We start from the raw sequence: 16,790 nt of genomic DNA on the forward strand, positions 1-16,790 counted from the left end.
ATTTAAGATATTTAATGCTGTTTGTATATTCTAGTGTTGCCTCTTGAAAACCAATTTTGCAGATATTAATGGAGCTTCATTTAAAAATTCCCATAGTCTTACTCTCTCCTAGAAACTCTTGACCAATGATTTTGGTAGATACACCGTAACATGCAGATATTTTACAGTGTATGAGTTGCATAGTTCTTTTTTAAACCCCACAAAAACAAAAACACAAAGATACAGGTTGCTGTCATTCTAGACCATGGCCACAAATTTATACTGAAAAAAAACTTGCATGGCTATAGACATGTATTGTCTTGATTTGCCTCACTTAATGTGAACTTCTAAAACTTATACAGGCAAAGTTGCTGAGGTGCTTTTGAAATTATTCCAGGATGTTGCTCAAAATATTGGAAAGTCTAAGAAGGTAAGTATCTGCATCATTTTGTAACTCTACACATAAATCTTCTTCTTGTTTGAATTGAATAGATGAAAGCGAAGTTATTTAGATTTCAACGGATAAGCCGCATAAATGTCACCTCATCAATACCTAAGCCAACACTGTCAAGCACACAGGTGAAGAAAATGGATGATGAAAGCTCAGCTTAAAGAAGCAGCAAACTAACAAGGCTAACTCTCGATATTACAAAATATAAGAAGTGAAAAAATTATTTTTAACAGTTCATATTTTATCCTTCAGCTAAAAAAAACATGGCAAACCTAATGAAAATGTGATAAAGTTAAATAAAATTAATACTGTTCTACTATGAAGATTAATGGAGGAATCATTAAAGCTTGACTATCACTGTCTTATTCTTAATATTTCTTAAAACTATCTTCTGTGTTTGACAGAAACATTATTTTTGTTACACAGGTTACAGACAACCCTTCCAGTCAAAGTCAAAACAAAAGACAAAAATTCCATCTTCAAACATTCAATGAAATTGTTGATACAAAGTCTCTTCCTCTTTCGTACAAACATCTGGATAGCAACCCACAGTATCCAAATCCAGCCATTTTATGCGACTACAGCAACTGTGCTGTAACTCAAGACACTGACCAATTTGTAAGACTAGCTTGCTGCCACACTTTCCACCAAGAATGTTACCTTCGAAATAACTCTAACTGTCCAATCTGTACTAAGCCTCTGTTAAAGAAAGTAGCCATGCTGGCTGATACTTTTAATCTCAGTTTACTAACACCTACTAAATCGTCGTCATCAACTACCAATGCAGAAACATCCAACTTATCCTCTGAAGAGCCTGACACAGAATTAACTCCTAACAACTCAAGACAACCTATTTTCTATGAATCCGATGAATGGGAACAGTTTGTAGATCATGCTTTAGCTAATGTCACTGTCCCACAACCTCCAAGTTTAAGAGTACAAGGACAACAACAAGAATGTCAAGAGCAACATCCACAGCAGCCACACTGCCAAGACCAAGGAGTCAATCACCAAGCGCAACAAGCAAATCAAAACATCAACATCACATCAGTGAACAGTGCAGGCAGCAAATTCCTTTTTTTTCCACAGTCTGTTTCGCAGGCTACTATGAATGGCAGGAGGGGGTCAAACGCTTGCACTTTCATTGCATTGTACTTGGCAAAAAGTTATCATGCCAACATAGGACACCTACCACCCCCAACACAAATTTCACCTGTGTGGGCTGCTGTTGTGATGTCCTGCATCATTCAGGGAAATTCCACACATGACACTTTAACTGGGGGAAGAGCAATTAATTTTGCTGTTGATGACGCTGTCCAACATCTTAGACAAAACTTTGGACAAATTCAAATGGAAGATTCGTTTGACATCACATTAACCAGTGAAGATATAAATGTACCCCAGTCATCAGCAGCATTTTACCTCCAACGTTTAACTCAAGAAGCTAATCTATCTGCAATTCTTATTATCACCGATATGACAATTTGTTTTGTTGCACATGGAGCAAATATTGTGATGTTCGACAGCCACTTGCATGGTAATTTTGGAGCTCTTATTGCCAGTACAACTGTTGAAAACACCGAGAATTTCTTGAAGGCAGTGAAAGCGATGATAAGCCCAAACTACAACATGTGCTCCTTAACATTTGTTAAGTTTGCTTAATTTTCAATAAGCTTACATGTAAGTTTAAGTTTTAAGTTTTCCGGGATTTAAAACATAGGTTTATTTGATGAAATCAGAAATGACATTAATAACTATTATCGTCAGATTTTGCTTGTTCTTATTACAGACCTTAACTCTTTGCGAGAAAATGTGAGCTAATTTGATGTAAAAAGTTAGAACAAGCTTTCATCTGTCATGAAAGAGAACCATGAAATGTACGAGTTCATCAACGAGAGCAACCAAACAATGTTGTATTTTGCAGAACAAGCCAGAACCTAAAGTGTATGGTTAGTATTCAGTGAAATAACCAAGTGTTCATTCAAGCATGTGTTAGTATAAAAGTATTATATAATACAATCTTAAGGTTAGATTTTTCAGCCAACACGATTTGCATCCACTGCGCACCGCGTCATGATCATTGATCAACAAAATTAATACAACCAACAAGTCCGGGAATATTAAGACAAATGCATATTTACTCATACTTACAATTCATGTTATAAGTTCCTCTTCTTCGTCCCTTTTATCACCAATGAACTTCATTGAAGTAAAAAGAAAATTTCGCTTCTAACTCACAAGAAGACGCTGCCGTCGACACAGCCACATGCAGGTTTTTTGAATCGAACGAAGTGATCCCCGCGCAATTTCTCGCGCATGCTCAGACGTTTGACCGCGGTGGAGTCGGCGACACGTTTCTCGGTGATCAAACAAATTGATCAAACATCGAAATTTACATTTTGCATTTCAATAACATGCTTTGTTTTTGTTGAGCAAAATATTTTTTATACGCTTCATCGAGCGCAGATCGCCATGTTTTGCTGCTGCTTCTAAATTAAACGCGTTCTTTGGTTGTGTATTTATTGAGAATACACTCAAGCATTAGTATGCAAATCGTTTGAGAAGAAGGATCGTTCAAGAACGCAGATGGAAAGAAAATTTTTACCAAATATTGGAAACAAAGCGACAAGAAACCCAGGTGAGCATTATCAGTAGTTTATTTCTTGAAGTTCAAATCACGCTCTTCAAAACTGACTGCTAACACAGTTGAATTAGCGCAAAATCGACCTTTTTGTCGCCAAAAGAAGTGTATTTTGCTTTGCTGCAGTCAAAAGTGCATCGACTTGGCTATATGAGTAATCAAGTTATTTTTACTATAAGCATTATAATAGATAGGTTTATGCTAATGCAGAGTCAGAGCGAGGGAATGAAATCAAACGAGCAAAGTGAAGTTAACTTGAAAAAAGTCATTTAAACGAGTGAAAATTAAATTCCAAGCACACACGAGATGTCCAATGTTGACTCGCCTTAACTCGCACAAACTCGCAACTGGTGGGCAAGCTCAACTTTTCCTTAACTCGCCTAAACTCGCATTAGCTCGAACAATCTCGCGGCGAGTTAAGGTTCCAGAGTAGGCCTGTTGACTTTGTGCTGGAGTGTTTATAAGTCGAAACGCTGAAACGCTTTAAAATTACTCGTTCAGCCAAGCCGGGCCCTGGTTTCCATATGATCTGGGGATCGGTACAATCGCTGACAAAAATCCAGCGAACTGTATGATAGTAGCTATCTATTATTAATACAATGGCGAAATCAGTAGATAGCAGGTAGATAGGTGGTGGGCAAAAATATGGCCATCCGAAGAATACAAAAATTGAAGAAAATAAACTAAACCTTCGTATTAAAAGAAATTAATTGTAATACATCATGCAGTTAATTAATCATTTGCTGTGCTCGGAAGGATTCTAAATGATTTATAGCACAAAATTGAAAGTCTCTTGATGATTGATAAAACAAATAACAATAGGTTTTCGTGGTTATTTCCTCGATAGAGCATTGGTCTTTATCTGCCATGGATATGGAGAGCATATGTTCACGCTACGAGAGGCTTGGAAATGCTTTAGCTGAACAAGGCTACCTCGCCTTCAGTCAAGATCACGGTATGTCCCACAGAAACTGCATCTAATCATACTTTCTCGGGAACAGTCGGGGGGGGGGTGGGGTTGGGTGGGGTGGTAATCTAAAACTAAAAATACATGTATTGCAGAACCTTGTGAGCTCGGGGAGGTGGCCCGTAAAATGTTAGCGATGGGAGGGAGGGATACAGATAGAGTAGAAAACTGGACCATTATTTTTGAAAGTCAATTTATGATGTTATGGGCACCTGGCGAATACAAAGAAAGACAGGAAATAGTGTGATATAACCCTTCAAGAGCTAATTTTTGACAATAAATCTTTCTATTAGTTGGTCATGGTCAGAGTGAAGGAGAAAGAGTCAAAATATCATGCAGATCTTTCCATTTACGTCAGAGATGTTTTTAAACACATTGACCAAGTCACAGCAGACAACACAGGCATACCTGATATTTATGTTCGGCCACTCAATGGCATGTACTGTTATAAAAACGTTATTGGAACTCTGCCCCTTTTTTTCTTTTTTCTTTTCTTTTTTTTTTTGTTTTTGTTTGTTTGTTTGTTTGTTTGTTTTGTATTTTTTTAGGTTCTCGGGTCCCCTAACCGAGTCGATCACAGGAATACATGTTAATTACGATAAAGACCCCAAGCCCATCATGCTTTGCGGTTGTTTCGTAATGTCGCGCTCTTGCCGGTTTGTTTTGATAACATAGATAGGCTGTGAATTTCAGGTTTTCTTATTTTTAACTCTTTTCAAGTCTGGCTTCAATGCAGTTAAATCACATATTACGAAAACACTGATACAGTCGAACCTCCATATGCGACCACCTCTCGTAAACAACTACCTCTCGTAAAAGATCACCATCCTTAAGCGACCGCGTTAGAGAGATTTCCCATTGTTTTTAACCCCCTAAAAAGCGACCGCTTAACGATTTGTCTGAACTCTTATGTTCGCTGTATGCTACTAGGATTATACGAACAACATGATGTAACTGAGAAAGAAATCGGTGCAGTAAATTATCTGCTTTAAACTAGATGTGCCCGGAAATCTACTCCAAGGAAGTGTCGTAAGCGACCACCTTCTGTAAGTGATCACAAAGTCTTAGCCTTTACAGTGGTTTGACTGCACCTTGAAAATTTCATGTTATGATATTTTTAATATTATGCATTATTCTTTTTAGGGTGGTACAATAGCTGTTCTCAGTGTTATGGAAAGACCTTATTCCTTTGCGGGTGCTATTTTTAGTGTACCAAGCATAAAAGTGGATGCCAATCCTTGCACGGTATTTATTCTCTATTTTCGAATTCCCCATAATACACTCTGTTTGCCCCCCAAATTTTGCATAAACCATTGTTTTTAAATGCTCCTGGGAGTATTGCATTTTCCCAAGAGCATTTTAAGACAATAAGACGAATTTGAGACGAATTTGGGTTTTTTTTATTTCTTTCACATTTAATTCAGTAAATTCAGAAACCTTAATTTGCACGAGAAAGCCAAATTCTGTGGGATTCTAAAAAAGGCCGTTTGCACGATGACGTCATTTTACTATACCAGATTCCTTCAGGGTTTTGCTTTCTTGTGCAAGTTAGGGCTTTTGTTATTTAAACCTCAGTGGGATTACCAGATTTAAATATAAAAGAAAAAATGAAATGAATTCCTTTAGTAGAAAAAACACGTCATCGCGTAAATAGCCAATTAGGCCCCGTGGCCCCGGTAGCCTTGCAGCAGTTCAGAAGAGATCCCTATGTGTCGCAGTTCTTTTGTTTTCGGGCTAGGTTCCAAACTTTGTTTGTTCACATTTTTCCCCGCCAATACCGTGAGGTCTTCCAAGAACTGCAAGGTCGCCCCTTATATGAAGAAAAGTCGCCCCGAGTAGAAGAGTCACTCGCCTACCCCAGCTACCCTGGGCGAGCCAAAATTTCCTACATTTCCTTACCAAAACTTGGCGTTTAAATACATTAGAAACAAATAGTGGGTTAGAGCGCTTTTTCGATGGTAAGGTCACCTTTCTAGATAAGCCAGGTCAACTCGGTCAAGGCGAGAGAATCAGACCATGCGGAAGCGCTGTTTTCAGCTCTAGGCTCGGGCAAAGGGGTCAACTATTTATCATATAAACACTTGTTTAAGTTGACTCGGGCTGGGAGGGTGACCCCGGGGAAATTTTTCTTTATGTGAACGGGGCCTCGTTCGCATGTTTTCTTGATATAGGTTCAATAAACAGAACAATAACTCTTCACGTGCATCACACGTTTTTATAAATTTATTCGCCGTCACAACGTTATACAGAGGACAAAAGCACCCAAAGACAAATTTATTTTTCTCTATTTACACTTTGATGTCAGTGCTCCCTAAAAATTCAGTTCCACGGAAAAATCACTTAAATTTGATCAAGTTAGCCAATTAAGATAACCCCCACAAATTTTTAAAGTACGCCAAATAGCTTTATAAATGACGTTTCGCTACTGTCGCTCCCTAATGTCGGGCGTATTAAATCTCGAGCAACTGATCGCCGTTCAGTCAGAGTCAATCTCTGTATTTTAACGCCATACGTTATTAGTTACCGTATTTCTCACGTTAGGCTGTCTACTTTGGACTAGAAAAGGTACCAAGACGATCGAGGAACGGACCCCACGTGGTTTTGCCCTCCGGTCCTCGCGTGAACACCCCGGCTGGCTAAAATTGACCGGAGACCTCAGAGACGAAAATACCGGTCACCTTGAGGGAGAGGCGACGGGGAGAAGAGATAGCCTGGGAACGAGATTGATTAACAGTTTAATGTTCCGAGATAATAATAACCTGCGATCATGTTATCCCTAAAAAAAAAAGATTAAAACGCCTGTTCAAAAAAAAAAAAAAACATAAAAAACGTTGAAACATGAAAAACTGTATAGCCTTACACTATTTCCTTGTTTCTGTTTTCGTCTTTTGTGGCTATGGTTGGTATTTTTGAATTCTGTTTCAGTTTTGCGGTTTAATTTTGTATTTTTTTGAGTGTGTTTCTTGTTGGGGATGCTTATTTCCGTTTTGGGATTTGGGTTTTTCTGTTTTCTGGTAGTGTTTTTCTGTTTTGGGTTTCCATTTTGTCTTATGTGTTTCTGTTTTAGGTTTGTTCTCTCCTATTTTTGTTGTTGTTGTCATTGTCTTGTGGTTTTTTGTTTCTATCGGCCACCCTATATATTTGATAGTCCTCTGCATTTAAATCCAACCACTGGAGAACACTTCAAAACTCCGTTGAAAATTTCTTCACAGAGATCAAATCGTCCAGGTAATAAATAATCTCCTTTAACTTGGAATTTGTCTAATCAGATATTTCTCCAACGTTTATTTTCTGACACCCTGCTGTAGTTTTTTTCCCTCTCCTTTTTACTTACAAATAATTAATAATAAGTTAGACCGGTTTGCGAACGCGAAGCAAAGTATGTTTGTTTAAGCAAAACGTCCGACTAGAATATTGTTTTGACCGATTTATGTTTCTCTCCCTTCGTTGTCTCCCTTTTCCGCTACTCTCTTCCACTTCCTTTCCATTCCTTCCCCTCCCCCGCCTCCAAATCTCCAACCCCTACCCCTCCTCCCACAAGCAACGCTGGATATTCAGGATAATTTGTGTTAAATGTGGATCTTTCATGTTGTAGACGTCACAGATTTATAATAATTTTCATTTATATGACAATAGCTAACGAAAAAAGACCTGTTTTGTACATAAATTTGTGAAACTAAGTCTTGCATCGATTAATAAGAAATTAAGGTCATGAAATTAGTTAGTCAACACATCTTTCCTCAAACAGTTGCCTTTTAAATTTTTCAATGTGCATTGGGACTATGTAAATTGTATTGTTAGAAAGGTTTTCAGGAAAATTACGGTTTATGAATTAAATCGCTTTTATTTCTGCTCTATGTAAGGCAAACAATTTAAAATTTGGTGTGGTTTTCTAGTTTGTGGTCTCTCTGAATTTTGCACGTAATGTTATTGTCGCCGGGCAGCGGACTCATTTTTGAGGATTAGACCGAGCCCCATTTCTCTGGATGAACCTGTGTACTGCCGCCCCCTCCCGTCACAGGGTCCAGAGGAGATGTGTTTGTCGTTAGAACATCAAAACCCGTCGAAAACCTCTGAAAAAATGGGTTATTTTGGTCGCGTTACGGTTTCGTTACACATTCTATAGACCGCAAACCAAGAGACTGAGGGCTAGCAAGATCGGCTTACAGTATAAAATACGGAAAGGGAGGAAACAAATTTGGGGCCGATTTTCGAATCCCTGAAACTCAAATGGAATTGAATGTAATCGCCAGATTTTACTAACCTGATCTAGAATTCTTATGTATTTGCCAAATACTGTAGGAAAACGGCATAAGAAAGCGTTCAAATTCATTTTCGGAGACCGAAATTTACGGCTTCTAGAGAGCGCTTTCGTTCGCTGTGAACCGCAACAGATGGTGACGGAAATGACGTAGTAAAGTAAACATATCGATTTACTGTGGTTATTGTTTCTGGTCGGCAGGATTTGCCCTCTGATGCAAGCGCATTTTCTTTGACCTCTTTTAAAGCGAAAAGCTTTTTATTACGGCTGAAAAGGGTTCCAGTTTTCTCCAAAGTGCCTTCTGGATCTGTTCTGGATCTGTTCCTTATAATATATAAGGAACAATCAACGGCGAATTCAAACTCCTTCAAAATCGCTCAAAAAACCGCTTTTGAGGTAAAAGGACGACTATATACCACAGGTAAGGTAATTCAACGTTTATTTATCATTGATTTATATACATAGTTAGCGACATATCGCTATAGGTGAGGCAAACGGTAAATCCAGAACATTTACTATAAAATAACAATCGGCTACACAAACAGATTGTGCGGGCTCCCTGTGGTCCAACTATAGTACCTCTTGCGTCTTTGGCTGTGCGTTTTGCGACTACTGGGAAGCCTTCGCACAAGCAAAACCTGCTTAAGCCATCGAAGACTGTTGAAACGTACAACAAATGTCCAGTCTTGAAAGATCTTCACTTCACTTAAAACTCTGTTGTTTTCGCATAGATCTCTGAGATCTTTAAAACTCTCTCCGCAGCTGATGTTTTGATTCTCGAATTAGCAGCGGTCTGTTGCTTTTGCGTTTCCGGTCTCATTCCGACTTCCGTCACCAAGTGCTGCGGTTCACATAGAACGAAGTCACGTGGTATAAGTTTCCTCCCTTGTCCTTTCTTTTACTCGGCACTTCGTGCCTCGGTCGCCCTTCGGGCGACGTGCCGTGCGCCAGCGAGGATATGGCTTGCGGTTATTGATTTTCAAAAGTCGATCTGGGTCAGATAAGAAGCGAAGAAATCGTTTACAGTAGATTTATAAAGATCCCATTGGGCTAGTTAATCATGCTAAGCGACAGGTATAGACATTTTTCAAGGTAAGTAATTCATTTATTCACACGAAACTCCTCTGGACCCTGTGCCCCCTCCCGTCAGAAAAAAAACATTTTTTTTAGTAACGGGAGGGCGCTTATACACGGGCTATTTGGACTGAAACATTTCATGTAAACTAGATGGGGAGAGTGTTGTGGCTATCAATAGTAGAATCATCAAAGCACGGCTGCACAGTGAGAAAGCCGTGTAGCCTTGGTATTTTCCTCTTGGTGTTTAGATAACAAAATCTACGCTTTCTACTCATGTAAGAATTTTACAAAGAAGTGGAATCCGAAGATAATTGGACTTACTTCGGGCCTTTAGCGGTTTCTTTTGACATCCTTGCACGAGCATGAAACTAAACAATAAGGTCAAAAAAGATAGTAATATTTCTTTTTATTATATAAACGCCAATGAAATACAAGGTGAGCTTTTACACGAAAACATGATCTCTACATGTGAAAATAACATGTTATAAGATCACCGTTGCTATGGCTACATAATAAATCGCGCCTTTCGCAGGAAAAAAATGTCTAACAGAAATGGTTTTGTATTTCATTGGTGTTTATATAACAGATAGAACATTACATGGCCACTTGGAGATACTTGTTTACTTGCGCACGGCCATGTAATATCCTCGATGTGCCACATATTCTGCCATAAAAATCTTAGGGATAGAAGTGTTCCGATCCATACATTAAAGGTGAATTATTCAAAACCCTCAAAATTGACCTAAAAATCGACCTCAGAAAGCCCGGCCCAAAAAGGCTGATGTATACCTCACACCAAAACAGAGACAATCGAGCTAAAACATTGGCATAATGTGTAAGTCTCCATAATAGTAACTAAGTGTACCAAATTTGAGCAAAATCGACCGACACCTATTTCCAATCCTCCCTCAGGCAGAAGCTCTCAACTATATTTTCATTTGGTATCACAGGAGTTTCAAATATCATGTTTAGTTTTTGTACTTAATGAAACCTTTCTTGTTTTCTGAATATTTAAGTAGGGTACAAAGGAGATTTTTTACTTTCAACTAAGTTTATAGAAAGAAGTTTAAAAGGAATCTGCTTGAAATATTGTGTTATAACATCAATATTCAGAAATCAACAAAAAAATTTGTCAGTTAGAGTAAATCTAGGGTGGAAGGAGTGGAAAGTTCTAGCTACCTTATCAGTCTAATGGGAACATGTTCTAAGACTTCAAATGTATTAATGAGAATTATTTTCGTTTTTTCTCTAACTCCACGCTCCTTTAAAGAAGCATTACGCCCAAGAAGCAGTTCCACTTTGAACACTAAAACTTCGAAATGGCGGAAGGAATACTACAAGATATAGCTGAACAAAAAAAGCGTCTTGCAATAGCGCAAATCAAGAAAAACACGGCAGAGAAAGCAGATGCCTACTACAATCTAGGCACAGCATATAACTCCCTCGGTGACTTCCATCAAGCAATAGAGTACCTCAAGCAATACCTGAGCATAGCTAAGGAAGTCGGCGACAGAGCAGGATCAGCAGGATGTGTCTGTGGCAGAGTCGGCGGTGCTTACCAATCCCTCGGTGACTACCAAAGAGCAATAGAGTACCACAATCAACACCTCAGGATTGCCAAGGAAGTTGGTGACAGGGCATGTGAAGGCAAAGCCTATAACAATCTCGGCCTTGCTTATGACAGCCTTAAAGAATTCCAAAGAGCAATATTGTACTACAATCAAAGCCTCAGGATTGCCAAGGAAGTTCATGACAGGGCAACTGAAGGAAGTGCCTATAACAATCTCGGCGCTACTTATTACAGCCTTAATGAATTCCAAAGAGCAATAGAGTACTTCAATAAATACCTCATCATTGCCAAGGAAGTTGGTGACAGGGCAGATGAAGGACGTGCCTATAACAATCTCGGCGCTACTTATGACAGCCTTAATGAATTCCAAAGAGCAATAGAGTACTACAATAAATACCTCATCATTGCCAAGGAAGTTGGTGACAGGGCAGGGCAAGGCAAAGTCTATAACAGTCTCGGCGCTATTTATTATAACAGCCTCAATGAATTCCAAAGAGCAATAGAGTACTACAATAAATGCCTCATCATTGCCAAGGAAGTTGGTGACAGGGCAGAGCAAAGCATAGCCTATAAAAATCTCGGTCTTGCTTATTACAGCCTTGAAGAATTCCATCGAGCAATATTGTACCACAATCAAGGCCTCAGGATTGCCAAAGAAGATGGTGACAGGGCATGTGAAGGCAACGCCTATGGCAATCTCGGCCTTGCTTATAACGGCCTTAAAGAATTCCAACGAGCATTAGAGTACCACAATCAAGGCCTCAGGATTGCCAAGGAAGTTGGTGACAGGGCAGATGAAGGACGTGCCTATAACAATCTCGGCGCTACTTATCACAGCCTTAAAGAATTCCAACGAGCAATAGAGTGCCACAATCAAACCCTCAGCATTGCCAAGAAAGTTAGTGACAGGGCAATGGAAGGCACAGCCTATTACAATCTCGGCACTACTTCTCTCAGCCTTAATGAATTCCAAGGAACAATAGAGTACAACAATGAATACCTCATCATTGCTAAGGAAGTTGGTGACAGGAGAGGGCAAGGCAAAGCCTATGCCAAACTCGGTTTTGCTTATAGTCGCCTTAATGAATTCCAAAGAGCAATAGAGTACTACAATAGATGCCTCAGCATTGCCAAGGAAGTTGGTGACAGGGAAGGGCAAGGCATAGCCTATAACAATCTCAGCAAAATTCATTCCCTTCTCGGCGAATTCCAACGAGCAGAAGAGTGCCACAATCAAACCGTCATCATTGCCGAGAAAGTTGGTGACAGGGCATTGACAGGCATAACCTATGTCAATCTCGGCAGCCGTTATCGCAGCCTTGAAGACTTCCGACGAGAAAAGGAGTGCTACGAGAAAGCGTTGAGCATTTTCAAGGAAGACGGTGACAGAAAAGGAAAAGCACTTGCCCATTTAAGAATCGGCTCCGTTTATGATTCCCTCGGCGACTTGCCACGAGCAATGGAGTACTACAAGCAATCCCTGAGCAATGCTGAGGAAATCGATGACAGGGAAGGACAAGGAAATGCCTATTGCCACCTCGGAAGTTGTTATGAGGAACTCCACGACTTCAAGCAAGCAATAGAGTGTTACAAGCAACACCTAAATATTGCCGAGGAAATCGGTGACAGGACGGGAGAAGCCTGTGCCCATGACGGTCTGGGTAAATCTTTTTTGTTTTCAGATTCTTTTAATGAGGCTTTAGAACATTTTAGATGCTGTGTTAAAATCTATGACAGTATTAGAGCCCATTCTATCTCGGAAGATCAATTGAAAATAAGTTTCCGTGCGCAACATCAATTTGCCTATACTCATTTATGGCAGGTTTTAGTAATGCTTGAAAGGAATGATGAGGCTTTATACGCTGCTGAGAGGGGACGGGCACAGGCTTTGCTCGATGCCTTAAAAGTAACTTATGGCCTTACATCACCTTCTCCCAGGTCAATTGAATCTGAAGAAGAAGTCAGAAATATTTCAAGGAAGACAACTGTTTTAACAGTTTTTCTTGCCCTTCATTTGGAAACAGTGAATATGTGGGTGTTGGGAAAAGAAGACAACCCTATCCTTAGGCGATTGAAGTTAAAAGGAATTGGAAAAGAGCACAAAGATTCCTTTTCTGTCCTTTTAGACATTGTTTTAAAAACCATTGGGGCTGGCAGAGGTATCAGGTGCGAAAATCGGTCAATGGATAAGCTGAGTACAACAACTTCAACTACTCGAGACGAACATCAAGCATCGGAGGCATCACAGGAGACCACCGACTGTTTGCAGCAATTATATCATGTACTTATTGGTCCCACTGAAGACTTGCTTGATGGTGATGAACTAATTGTAGTTCCTGATGGCGCTTTGTCTAAAGCTCCTTGGGCAGCCCTGAGTGAAACTTTAAGGATCCGCACTGTTCCCTCACTGACAAGTTTGAAACTCATCACAGATTCTCCATCTGGAAGCCACAGTAAAAGTGGAGCCTTACTTGTCGGAGATCCATGTTTGGAGAAAGTTACAAAAGGAGGGAAGCCTATTTATGATCCTCTGAAGTACGCAAGAATGGAAGTGGAGATGATTGGAAAAATTCTAAAGAGTCAACCTTTAATAGGTGAAGATGCAACCAAAGAGGCGGTACTTCAGAGAATCGGGTCAGTTGCTTTGGTACACATTGCAGCCCACGGAAGAAAGGAAACTGGCGAAATTGTTTTGACTCCAGATCTCCGATGGGGATCCAAGACTCCTATGGAGAAGGACTATATTTTGAAAATGTCTGATATACAAGCTGTGAAGCTGAGAGCGAGACTGGTTGTGCTAAGTTGCTGCCACAGTGGTCAAGGAGAGGTATCGTCTGAGGGTGTGGTCGGTATGGCACGTGCTTTCTTGTTTGCTGGTGCTCGTTCCGTTCTGGCGGCTCTCTGGGCAATCGATGACGAAGCCACAATGATGTTTATGGAGTCTTTCTACCAACAACTTGCAAGTGGAGAAAGTGCAAGTGTTGCTCTTCAGAGGGCCATGAAATGTCTTCGAGACTCCAAGGATTATTCTGCTCCAAAGTACTGGGCTCCTTTTGTTCTGATGGGCGATGACGTTAAGATTGACATTGAGCAAGTCGTAAGTGGAGATTTTTTTCTTGCTGTTCTAGTGACAAAAGGCTTAAGAAGAAAAGCTAGAACCATTCTTGTCAAATTCAGATAAGAGGAAAATGACAGACTTCATAATAAAAAGAATAAAAATATGTATAAAGTAAGGATGGGTTGGGTGGTAAGTGTTAAATTATTATGGATTCACTCAAGTAAATGCCATTCCTAACGGGCTACCAACACATTTCAAAAATCAATTGAACACTAGGCATTGCTTAATGTTCTCAATTGTTCAGTAGTTTAGGTCAGGTGTGGATAAAAGATATACATAGGGAATAAGTTTCCTTCGTTTTTCTACAGGACTAGCACTATATGTAGAGAAATTCATAGCTTCAAAACGAACATGTCTAACATGTCTAACATGTTAAATGTTTTTCACTTTGCTATTTTTCATATCATCATCCATGGCATCCTAAAATTTAACGCTTTGACCTTTATTTTGTTTTGGAATGAAAGATTAATTAATGTATCAATTGTTACTTTCTTTACAGGGATGCGCTGAAAGTTTAATGTCAACACAACTGCTGAAGTAGCGTGTATATATATCTGGATTTCCCCAAAGAAAGAAGTGCGCTATTTAATGGCTGTCCTCAATGGGGCGTTTGGTAAAAAAGCGTGTTTTCATTTTAGTCATTTTTTTTTCAGAAGATATTGAATAGAGAGATTTATGGTCACGCTAACGGCAAACGACAAACGTCTACAGATTCAAGTTGAGAATTTTTCAAAATAGAAAATTTTGCAGATAAAATGAAAACAGCTCCAAGCAATTCTTATGGATAAAACTAACCTGAAACAAACAATTTTTTGTAGATTTATTTAACAGCAAACGGGAAAGCTTGAGAAGTAAAGGGAACACTTATTCACGTGGTACAAATCCACAGTTTGCCGTAAACGTAACTCTAAATATCTCTAATTAATAACTTCAAAAAAAAAACGTTGTAAATCAAAGGGCATACTGTACGCTGTGGAGCTCTATATTAGCCACGGCTACACTTATCAATTTTAACTTAGGAAAAAGACAAACAATTTTCGTGGGGAAAGAACTTAGCGTTGTTGACAAGTATTTCGTTACTCCCGCGAAACTGACTGAATAGTAGTACACATGATTGCCCCTTTTCTCATGTAACCTAGCACCTTAACCGGCAAATTGTAATTTGGCAAAGGAAAGTTGCATTGTAATAATTGTAATATTGATGATAATAATCATCATCATCATGATAATGTTAATAATTTCTCTTCCGTTTTTTTTCCCTTGGCTTTAAAGCAAATGACTGAAACAAATAATTAAAATTGATTTATCAGAGTTAACCCTCGAACGTACACGCAAATTCATACCCCAGCGTGGTATAAGGGGGAGGGGTGGATGGAACCCCTCCCCAGAGTTCTTGATTATGATAATTTGCAGTATTTCGAAACGATTTTGCCTTCAGTGGAAAGCCTTTGATCTTCTCAACAAGATGAGGTTTATTTTTAATGGGTGGTGGCGCTGCTGGAGGCCTGTGACGTCACCAACAATGGTCGCCATCTTGGATTTCACCAAGAATTAGAAATCAGGTTCAAATCGCGGTAAATGATAATTTTTTGTGCTTCACGTGTAAAATAAGATTTTTATTACAGATTCACTCCACTACATAACAAGCAAATAATAAAATGAAATAAGCTAACACTACTTTAACAAACAAACAAACAAACAAAAAAAAAGTTGTGGAGAAGGAGACAACCAAAAGCACCAATGCGCCATACTAGGGATGCCCCCACTAATTAACATATAAGAAAAATATATACAAATAGAAATATAAATGTTCTAGTTATCCTTAATAAAGCTTAACACATTTCTTTTAAAAGTTGCAATACTGTTTGATTCTCTAATATGATTGGGTAAACCATTCCATTCATCTACAACACGGTTAAAAAAAACTATATTTAAAACCATCAGTTCTACTAAAATTTGGAACAAGGTCCTGTGTGTCATTTTTCCTCAAGTTATAACCTGTATTTCTGTCCTTACAAAATATGAGCTTATTTGAAATGTCAATATCATAATGTCCATTAATTACATTAAAAAAAAATGTAACATCTCTTGTGAACCTCCTATTAGATAATGACAACAATTTTAGCTTAGATAGTCTAGTATCATAATCATCATCAGACCTAGTGATCCACCTGGTAGCTCTTCGCTGAACAGCCTCCAGTTTAGTATGAGGGTTCCAAGTTTCGCATGAATATTCTAAAAAAGGTCTCACAAGACTACAATAAAGTGTGTTCATGGTATCAATATCCTTTAAGTCCCTACAAGTCCTCTTAACCAACCCTAAAACCCTATTAGCCTTAGCAGTTATTTTATCTACGTGTTGGTTCCATGAAAGATTACTAGTAGTAAATAATCCTAAATCTTTATACACATCAACACTTTCCAAAGGTTGACCTTCAATATTATACTCCCCAACTAATGGTGCCTTTTTCCTTGTTATTCGCATGATCTTACATTTCTTGGTATTAATTCTCATCTTATTCATCTTACACCAATCTGAAATTTTGTCTTTGTCACTTTGAAAAGTAGACAGATCTTCTTGAGTACTAATAACCCTATACATTTTACTGTCATCAGCATACAGAGCAATTGAACTGTCCTTACTAATTACCCCCGGTAAATCGTTGATGTAGACTATGAAGAATAATGGTCCCAACAAAGAACCTTGTGGGACACCAGAGGCTACG

General features: G+C 38.9%; 1 protein-coding gene, 1 long non-coding RNA gene and 1 pseudogene across 2 annotated transcripts in view; 2 read left to right on the forward strand and 1 right to left on the reverse strand.

Annotated features, from left to right (window-relative positions):
* The window catches only part of LOC140923337 (uncharacterized), a 5,342-nt gene extending 2,587 nt beyond the window's left edge, over positions 1 to 2,755 (reverse strand). Inside the window, exon 1 of the long non-coding RNA XR_012164151.1 lies at positions 2,582 to 2,755. This is a non-coding gene — a long non-coding RNA (uncharacterized lncRNA). The remainder of the gene's footprint in view (positions 1 to 2,581) is intronic.
* A 221-nt stretch (positions 2,756 to 2,976) lies between these two features.
* LOC140922538 (monoglyceride lipase-like) lies at positions 2,977 to 6,795 on the forward strand (annotated as a pseudogene).
* A 5,794-nt stretch (positions 6,796 to 12,589) lies between these two features.
* On the forward strand, positions 12,590 to 14,690 carry LOC140923731 (tetratricopeptide repeat protein 28-like). The gene is made up of 2 exons (XM_073373805.1): positions 12,590 to 14,043; positions 14,564 to 14,690. Exons 1-2 carry the CDS (start codon positions 12,778 to 12,780, stop codon positions 14,603 to 14,605), a joined length of 1,308 nt encoding a protein of 435 aa, XP_073229906.1. The 5' UTR covers positions 12,590 to 12,777; the 3' UTR covers positions 14,606 to 14,690.
* The last annotated feature ends 2,100 nt before the right edge of the window (positions 14,691 to 16,790 follow it).

This window comes from Porites lutea, chromosome 13 (assembly GCF_958299795.1).
Source record: "Porites lutea chromosome 13, jaPorLute2.1, whole genome shotgun sequence".
In the NCBI taxonomy this organism is placed as follows: domain Eukaryota; kingdom Metazoa; phylum Cnidaria; class Anthozoa; order Scleractinia; family Poritidae; genus Porites; species Porites lutea.

Bases quoted from the DNA above. Each gene is read 5' to 3' on its own strand.
- LOC140923731 (XM_073373805.1), top strand. From the start codon at position 12,778: ATGCTTGAAAGGAATGATGAGGCTTTATACGCTGCTGAGAGGGGACGG. The intron at 14,044-14,563 runs GTAAGTGGAGAT...CTTTCTTTACAG, and splicing joins AGATTGACATTGAGCAAGTC to GGATGCGCTGAAAGTTTAAT.